Source organism: Euphorbia lathyris, chromosome 8 (genome assembly GCF_963576675.1).
Source record: "Euphorbia lathyris chromosome 8, ddEupLath1.1, whole genome shotgun sequence".
NCBI lineage: Eukaryota > Viridiplantae > Streptophyta > Magnoliopsida > Malpighiales > Euphorbiaceae > Euphorbia > Euphorbia lathyris.
The window spans coordinates 83,812,373-83,821,084 of record NC_088917.1 but is presented as its reverse complement, the minus strand read 5'-3'; the positions used below and the strand labels follow the sequence as shown (position 1 = coordinate 83,821,084).

The window sequence follows — 8,712 nt, the reverse complement described above, 5'->3', positions numbered from 1 at the left end:
GCAACTGAGTGATCAATTGATTACATTTTACGCAAGTTTAGAGGGCTAATTGAACATTTTATGCAAGTTAAAGGACTATTGAGACATTTTAAAAATTCAGAGGGTCAATCAAATTTTTTTGAACAAATTCATGGAACAAATGATGTATTAAGCCATATATAATTTAATGTACTATTCCAAATTATTTAATTAATTAATTATAAAATGTTACTCAATTTTAACATATTGTATCTTATTTTATACAGTTTAGGTTGGACATTTGGTGTAAGTTCAGAAAACATTAATTAGCATATTATAGTTTGGTTATAATCTAGAAAATGTATTACGCCATTTTTGAATTTTCTTTTTCTTCTTATAATTGACTTCTGACCTGGTTGAATAAAAACAATTGACTTCTGACGTAATGCATGTTATTTCCAAGTTAGAACAGCTTTAATGCATGTTATTTTTATTATTATTTTGCTTAAAAACATGGTAACCAACCATTAGAATGATGGTCCCTAATTTTAATTGGTTAAATTACACCTATGGCCACTAAACTTTGCCTATTTTAATATCGTGGCCACTGAACTTCAATTCTTAAAAGTATGACTATTAAACTTTATATTTTTTAACACCGGTGGCCACTCAATTTTACCCGATAAAGAAAAAACTCATTAAAAAATCAAGATTGAAGCACATGGAGGCTCTGGATGAGGTGAACCTGGCGCCTCATAAAGCCCTGATAATATAAGTTCCTACTGGCCAACTATATTTTCCTGATCCTAGTTACTTCTCTTATTTCTCATATTGATCCGAAGACTGATAAAGATTAATTTCGGAACGTGTTAGTTTTAATCGTAAACTAACAAAGATGTTCTTCTCTAACTAAAGTAGAAGAAGTGAATCCCAATTTCATGGAACAAATCCATAGGAATTATAAAATCCCCATTGTTGAAGGTAGAACCTTAACAAAGCTTCACAAAGTAGTTGATAATTTGATTGATAAAAAGTTAACTATTACAAAGAGAAAGAGATGAATTTATATCATCTAAAACCTAATTGACAAATTACATAAAAGGCTAACCTAGCATAATTAATTAAAGAGTAAGGTTAGGGATAAAATGGGGTAATAATAAAGGGGTGGCATGGATGGTAAATAGGGAGTGACATGGATTGTAAATAAGGAGTGATAGAGTTGTAATTAAGGAGTGGCAAAGGTATAATTAAGGAGGAAGCGGAGCAAGTTCCTTAAGCTGAAGGCACGCGGGGCGTGCCTAATTCTACGTGGGGCGTGCCTTGGCTGTTGAGCTCCTCTCTGGATCAGTACTCACTTTACGCGGGGCATGCCTAATTTTACGCCGAGCGTGCCCAAATCTACTCGGAGCGTAGATTGGTTGCTGAACTTTCTCCAGATCAAACTTTCCTTCATGCGGAGCGTGCCCGAGCTGCTGGTGTGTTGTGTGGCACTGTTTGTGCCTCTTTACTCGCTTGTTGCTCGTACTTGGTTCTTCCTCCGACCTCTCTTCGTACGGACCTGGTCCCAGAGGGAGATGCTCCGCATCAAAGACTTAATAAGATTTTCTGTCACCAAATTAACTCCAACATAAAGCAAAGAAAGACGGAAAACAATACTTATAGACTATACAAGAACTTCTCATATATTATGATTTCGACACTAATTAAGTACCGAAATGAGTTATAATATTGCCCATTAGTGGTTTTCTTTGTATAGAAGAAATATTGCTCATAACAGTTGTATAATTTCTTAATTGTAAGTTGTTGATATAAGCCTCTGAAATCTTAATTTGGCAAGTTTTGTATGGAAGATTCTGAGCACATGAGTTGAAAGAATTTAATTATTAGCTGGGGGAAAAATTAATTAACTGATTTACGAGACCGAGTTAAACCTCAGTTGAGTCGAGTGTGACGTGGATTATCATTCATTGCTTTGTAAAATTAAATACAAGGGTCTCGAATCATTTTATTTAGAATAAAAATAAATTACCTAACATTAGCACTATAAATTAACTTTTGTTGATATATTTGAATATATGAACGATTACATGCCTATTGAGCCTATTGAATATCATTGAGAAGTTTAAGTTTGATCTTGTTGAGATCACTTAGAATATCTTTGCTGCTAATCCTTTCCATAGGTACATCTACACAACACTTTAAGGCTAAGTTCATAATCGAAGATGTGCAATTTGTCTTAGCCAAATAGTCACGTTCGTTGACCCTGAACAAATTGGGATCAACAAGTTTAGAGACACCATAAGGCAACAATTCTTTAGCCCATTGATTCATACTCATATCTTCATTAAACATCTCATCTGTGGGCCTTTTTCTTGTAAAAGTTTCTATCAACAAAATACCAAAACTATAAATATCACCTTTTATAGAAACAATTCCTTCCGATCCATACTCTGTATAAAAATTTGATATAGTCAGTTTCATACAAACAATTACTATTTTAAGTATAATATATACGTAGAAAATCAAACATCACCTGGTGCCATGTATCCAACAGTTGCAAGAGTTATAGTTTGTATGAAAGATTGCTCTTCTCCGACGAGCTTTGATATGCCGAAATCTGTTACATGAGCAACCATATCCTCATCTAGAAGGATATTACTAGGCTTCAAATCACAATGAACAATAGGATTCACAGAACCGTGATGAATATATTCAACTGCTGATGCAACATCAATCATTATGTTCAATCTCTGAAATATATCCAAAAAGTAGTTGTGAGAATACAACCACTTTTCCAAGTTCCAATTAGGCATGAACTCCATGACTAAAGCCTTAAATTCAGTAGTACAACAGCTGGTGATTATTTTCACAAGGTTTCGATGTCGAATCCCACGGAGTACTTCACACTCCACATCAAAACTCTTGAATGCTCCTTCTAACTCCAAATTAAAAACCTTAACTGCAACAGACAAGCCATTTGAAAGAGTCCCTCTATATACCGAACCAAAACCTCCCCTGCCAAGCAAGTTCACCTCATGAAATTTATTTGTTGCCTTTTGAAGCTCGTGAGTAGAAATTCTTTGCCATGTTGCTAAATGTGGAAAATTTACTTCATGAGTCAACAATCTTGTTTTCCTTTTCCTATACCAAATTAGGATGACAATCAGAATTCCAAGTGCCAAAATTGTTATTCCAATTCCAACCAGTGCTATCTTGATTTTCTTTGAATGGTTTTTATTGCTAGTTTCGCATGGATTGACTTGGAATTTAGGTGCCCCACAAAGTGCTTTATTTCCTAAAAAGGATTGGTCTGATAAGTTCATAAATGGTCCTCCATTAGGAATTTCTGCTTGTAATTCATTGAAGGACACATTAAAATCCTTCAGATATTTTAAGTTCTCTAAGGATTTTGGTATTTTTCCTGAGAGATTATTGAATGATAAATCCACGAATTCCAAGCTTATCGCATCACCAAATGATTCGGGAATGGAACCCTCTAATCTATTATTAGATAAAGAGAGATGCTTTAGAGATTGGAGGCTTCCAAAGGTGGGTGGGATACTACCTGAGAATTGATTTTCAGACAAATCAAGTAATTTAATAGCTCTCAAATTGCCAATATCTATTGGAAGATCACCACTTAAGGAATTTGATGATAAGTTGAGATCAAGGACATCTTTAAGCATCCACAAGGTTGATGGAATAGTAGAATTAAGTTTGTTGGATTGAAAATAGATACTTCTAAGAGAAGTGAGATTATCCAAGCAAGAAGGAATATTGCCAAAGAGCTCATTTTCTCCAAAATATATCTCACTCATTCTCTGTAAACCACATAATTCAGAAGGTATGGACCCTTCAATTCTATTTGATTCAATATGTAATACTTGAAGCTTCCTCAATTTTCTAATTGTGTTAGGAATGGAACCATTTAAATTGTTATCTCCTAAATTCAATGAGATCAAGCTGCTCAAGTTGCCAATACCTTGGGGAATGGTGCCTGTAAGTCCGCAACTATCAATGTGGAGATATTCAAGGGAAGAAGATAAATTTCCTATAGAATTTGGCAGAGTAGAATTTAATGGATTATTTCCCACAGATAAATATGTCAAATCTTTGCAATTGGCCATTGACGAGAATAAAGAAAGAGATTGGCTACTAAGTTGATTGTTATCCAAAAGGAGACGTTGAAGATTCTTTAAATTACCAAAAGCATCGAGAGAGCCAATAAACATATTTTCAGACATGTCTATTTCAATGAGGTTAGAGGCATTATAAAGAGATATGGGAATAAGACCATGGAACTTATTTATTCCAATATAAATTTTCTCAAGATTGGGAAGATGGAGACTAAAGTTTGCAGGAAGATTGCCGGAGAGATGATTATCCGCCAATACCAATAAAGTCAACGTTGAAACATTAAAAATACTCGAAGGAATTACTCCAACAAGATTGTTCACTCCAAGATATAGTTCCTGTAGGTAAGCAAAGTTGCCTAGTTCAAATGGAATGCTACCTGTGACAATTTATAAATCATTAAAAAAATGAAATAATTTATACATATAGGTGGATAAAAATTTCACATGAAAGAATTTCATGATAAAATACCTATTAAGTTGTTGTATGACAAGTCAAGAATCCTTAGCCGTGTTATATTTCCAATAGATGAAAGAATTGTACCATTAATGGAATTTTTTGACATGGCTAATATCTCCAAATTTATAAGATTGTCAATGGACTTTGGAACTTCTCCTGTACCAAATAAAAAATAAATTTATTTGTAATAGTCAGAAAAAACTATCCATGCTAATTAAGAGAATTTGAAATTGACATGGTTTTTGAAGTGGAATTTATATATAAAAGGCTTCGGAAAGACATGAAATATTTTACACAGTCCAAATATGAATAGTTTATTTGATAAATGGAAAATAAATTAATTTCAGTTTATTATTCTGGATAGGTTCAAGTTTATATACAAGAAAAAAAAATGAAATTATGAAACTATAGGTGTAAATGGATTTAGGGGTTACAAATTTTTATTGTATTAGAGCCTCTCTTCAATCAAGTGATCAATTAATATTGGTGTTAAATTGCACAACGTAGTAATATAAATCTATATTGTGCACGTTTCAAATCCAGTAAAAAATGTAGATATGATTGATATTTTAAGAAAATTAGAAGCTTTTATTATTGAGGATCTTAGTTTCTTAAGCAACGTTATCCATTTCAAAGGGAATGATAGCTTCGTCACAATTCAATAAAAAAATCCTAAGTTAAATATGTGTTTACAAAAAAAAAATCAACTAATTTTTTTAAGAAAGATATTTAAATCCAATATAAAAAATGAACAAGTTTTACGAACATATCATATGACATAAATTGTCTATAGGTGAATAAAATTTTATCATCTTCCAGTGTCTTACAAATATATCAATATGATAGAGTGTTAGGTATTAATACCTGTCAACTTGTTTTCTCCGAACTCAAGTCGTCTTAGTCGAGTCAGATTTCCAATAGATGAAGGAATCTTACCACTTATAGAATTACCTCTCACTGTTAACACCTCCAAAGATATAAGATCGCCAATGGAATTTGGAATTTCCCCTGTAAAATAAATAACTGGTTACTTAAGCTCAAGTAATTATAAGTATGTAAATGCAAGTATGTGTCACGATTTAATATTTTTATGCAAAATAGTAACCTAATAATCAACTAATATTTTTTAATTTCAGGTTTTATTTTTAGTATTTTATATTTAGATAGATAACAATTAATACCATTTATAATATTAATCAATGGCGAAGCTAGGACTTTAAATGAGTGGGCCTAACTCATCCAAAAAAGATGCCTAAAATTTATAAATGACTAAATAAATATCTTTATAGCTAGCCAACTTGACACGGGTGTCCAAGGCTAGACATAAGGAGTGAACTTTGTAGGAGTGACCATCGGCAAGTAGCCTAATAATAGATATATCAATATTGGACTATAATAATAAAAAAAATTAATGCATGATAAAATGGTATTTGTTATTTGTTATACACGCTTATTTTTTTTAAAAAAATTAAAACGCACGATGATTATAGTCATTAAATTGGAGATTATAGGTAATATTGTTTTTTAAGTCGTATTTAATGACTTTTTAATTTACAAAATTTTGTCTTAGATGTCATATAATTCAAAATAGGGAAAAGTTCAAATAAAACCCATATGGTTTCACTAATTTTTAGATAAAGGACTGTGGTTTACTTTTTGTCAAAACGAGGACTGAGGGTTCACACTTTTAATAATGCTATTAAAATTATCTTTAACGACCTGAAAATGAAAATTTTCAAGAATTAAAGTTGTTCAATATCATATTTTCTATGGAACTACATTTTCGATTTTAGAAAATCATATTTTTTGGAACTTTCTCTCTCTAAACATTAACTTTCTCTCTCTTTACCAAACATCATCTAAATAATCTCGAAATAAAAAAGTTGAAGAATTAAAGTTGCTTAGAATATTAGTAGTTCTTAAAATATGTCATTTTTGAAGTTGTTAAGGGTGATTTAATAGTATCAATTGAAAATGTCCTTATTTTGCTAAAGTTGCAAACCTCAGTCCTCGTTTTGACAAAAAGTAAACCACAGTCCTTTATCTGAAAATTAGTGAAACCACATGGGTTTTATTTGAACTTTACCCTTCAAAATAAAAGGGTTATATATTTTTAAAACAAATAAAAGAATTTCATGATAAATTTGGCTCCGTTCTACGATAAATTATTAAAAAAATCGGGTTTTCTAACATATATGAAAGACCTTCCATATAAAAATTGATATATAGATAAATAAAATGATTTTTTAACGAGTTAATGCATGTATGCCAAATTTTTTTATAGAAAATCCTCCATTTGAGTTGGAGAAGCTGATTTCTCTAATAATTCTACAATTCCATTAAATTTAAAATTACTCATTCTTAATTCTTAAAATTAGTTCTATTCATTTCCATAAAAACATTTTATTGATATAGGCTTAAGATTGAAATGTTTTTACAATATGAATAAATGTACAGCTAAAGAAAAGAAGAAATTAACCTCCAAAGTTATTATAGGAAAGAGCAAGATGTTGAAGTTGGGAGAAAGATCCAATCCATGAGGGGATATTTCCACTGAAAAGATTGTATGACAAGCTAAACTCCTTCAATCGGCGTAAATTGACAAGTTGAAGAGGCAGTGTGCCATGGAAAGAGTTCCCGAATAAAGAGAAAGTCACTACAAATGAAAGATTTCCAATTTCTGGAGGAATGATCCCTGTTAAACCCATGTTTTGAAGTAGTATGGTTCTAACTCTGCGATGACGAGTTCCACAAGTAACACCAATCCAATTGCAGACTGACGTGTCCTTAGACCAGTTGGATTTCAACACATTTTTAGGATCATTTGTGATATGAGCTTTCAAGGCAAGCAATACATCCTTATCAGTGTTGATATTACTGATGGCTCGACTTTTATCTAAGGATTTCAGTAAACAAATGAAACACAAAATAATTATGATTGACAAAGAATTTATTTTTTCCATAGATCCCCAAATACTGAGAAAGGTTTTAAGGAATTGTGATCCAATAAAATATCTGCAACCATATATATAGGCCCTGTATTAATCTAGAAACTCAATTATTCCCTTACTCTACTACTCGACCAATTAAAAGTCTATGGAAAAATCCAAACTAGAAAAGTCTATGGAAAAATAATTAAAAATATTCAATTTAATATATTTATAATGAAACTCATCCAATTAATGAAAAGTCTAAGAAACTAACACATACTGTTACGAAGGGTCCATGCATTTATGTGTTAATTGTGGTTTTTTTAATTAAAAATTTCTAAAATTATAATAAACTATTTATTTTAACTTTTAAAATCTAATATCATTATATTTTAAATATAATCAATAAATAATTTATTAAATAATCATTATAAAAGTAAAAAAAAAAAAAACCAAGAAGCCTTTTGAGGGTCACATTATTTCGATTTTAGTGTATTGAACTCATAATTTCTCATTTCAACACATTAAAAGGAATACATCAAATTCTTGTTTCAAAAAAAAAAAAAAAAGGAATACATCAAATTCTTCATCTTTTTTATTTTTCGACACTATATAACATTGATGGCAGAATACCCAGTTTTTTTAGTATAAAACTCAGTTAAGATTCATTTCACGTGCGTTGAAAATTTGTATTTATAACCATTCGAAAGTAATTTTTATATTGTGTGATGTGATTATAGAAAAATTTTATTTTAAACTGTAAAATATATAATTTCAGACACATATTAAATAAGTAATTATCTTTATACCAAAAAAATAAGTAGTTATCTGTTAATCAAATTTTATATTCACAACTAACTAATTCGATAAATTTAATATCACCAAACAAAAAAAAACTAATATATTGAAATAAAAGGTCATATATTCAATGTACCAAAATCAAAATTATAAGGGCCATGATGTTCTCTTTTCATTTCTTGTTTAATTTTTCTCCTATATTATATATACTCTAGTCTACGGAAAACAGCTGGAAAGAGAGAAAATTTTTTATTTTTTATTTTTGAAAAAAAGCTGGAAAGTGAGATTAAGATATTATTTTATAGTCAATTATGTCTGCTGAAATGTAATAAAAAATAATTAAATAATTTGGAATCTTATGCAGTGATGTAGTATTTCAAAAACTAAGTGCATAATTTGGAACCTTATGCAGTGATGTGGTATTTCAAAAACT

At 30.5% G+C, this 8,712-nt stretch overlaps 1 protein-coding gene across 4 annotated transcripts; it reads right to left on the bottom strand.

The window, feature by feature from the left end:
• Positions 1-951: 951 nt before the first annotated feature.
• Positions 952-7,558, bottom strand: LOC136202873 (probable LRR receptor-like serine/threonine-protein kinase At3g47570). 4 transcript variants are annotated; one of them, XM_065993823.1, is made up of 6 exons: positions 7,031-7,558; positions 5,416-5,559; positions 4,564-4,707; positions 2,492-4,471; positions 2,376-2,408; positions 952-1,516 (listed from the first exon to the last, which is right to left on the bottom strand). In XM_065993823.1, exons 1-6 carry the CDS (start codon positions 7,512-7,514, stop codon positions 1,263-1,265), a joined length of 3,039 nt encoding a protein of 1,012 aa, XP_065849895.1. In that variant the 5' UTR covers positions 7,515-7,558; the 3' UTR covers positions 952-1,262. The 4 variants fall into 4 exon arrangements, with proteins under 4 accessions (XP_065849895.1, XP_065849896.1, XP_065849897.1 ...); XM_065993824.1 differs by having other exon boundaries at positions 1,321-1,563; XM_065993825.1 differs by lacking the exon at positions 952-1,516 and adding an exon at positions 1,952-2,221.
• Between the last annotated feature and the right edge of the window lie 1,154 nt (positions 7,559-8,712).

Excerpts from the sequence above, each read along its gene's own strand:
- LOC136202873 (XM_065993822.1), bottom strand. The coding sequence starts at position 7,514 with ATGGAAAAAATAAATTCTTTGTCAATCATAATTATTTTGTGTTTCATT. Across the intron at positions 4,708-5,415 it reads CGGAGAAAACAAGTTGACAG|GAGAAGTTCCAAAGTCCATT; the intron begins GTATTAATACCT and ends TATTTGGTACAG. Across the intron at positions 2,409-2,491 it reads TGTTGGATACATGGCACCAG|AGTATGGATCGGAAGGAATT; the intron begins GTGATGTTTGAT and ends ATTTTTATACAG.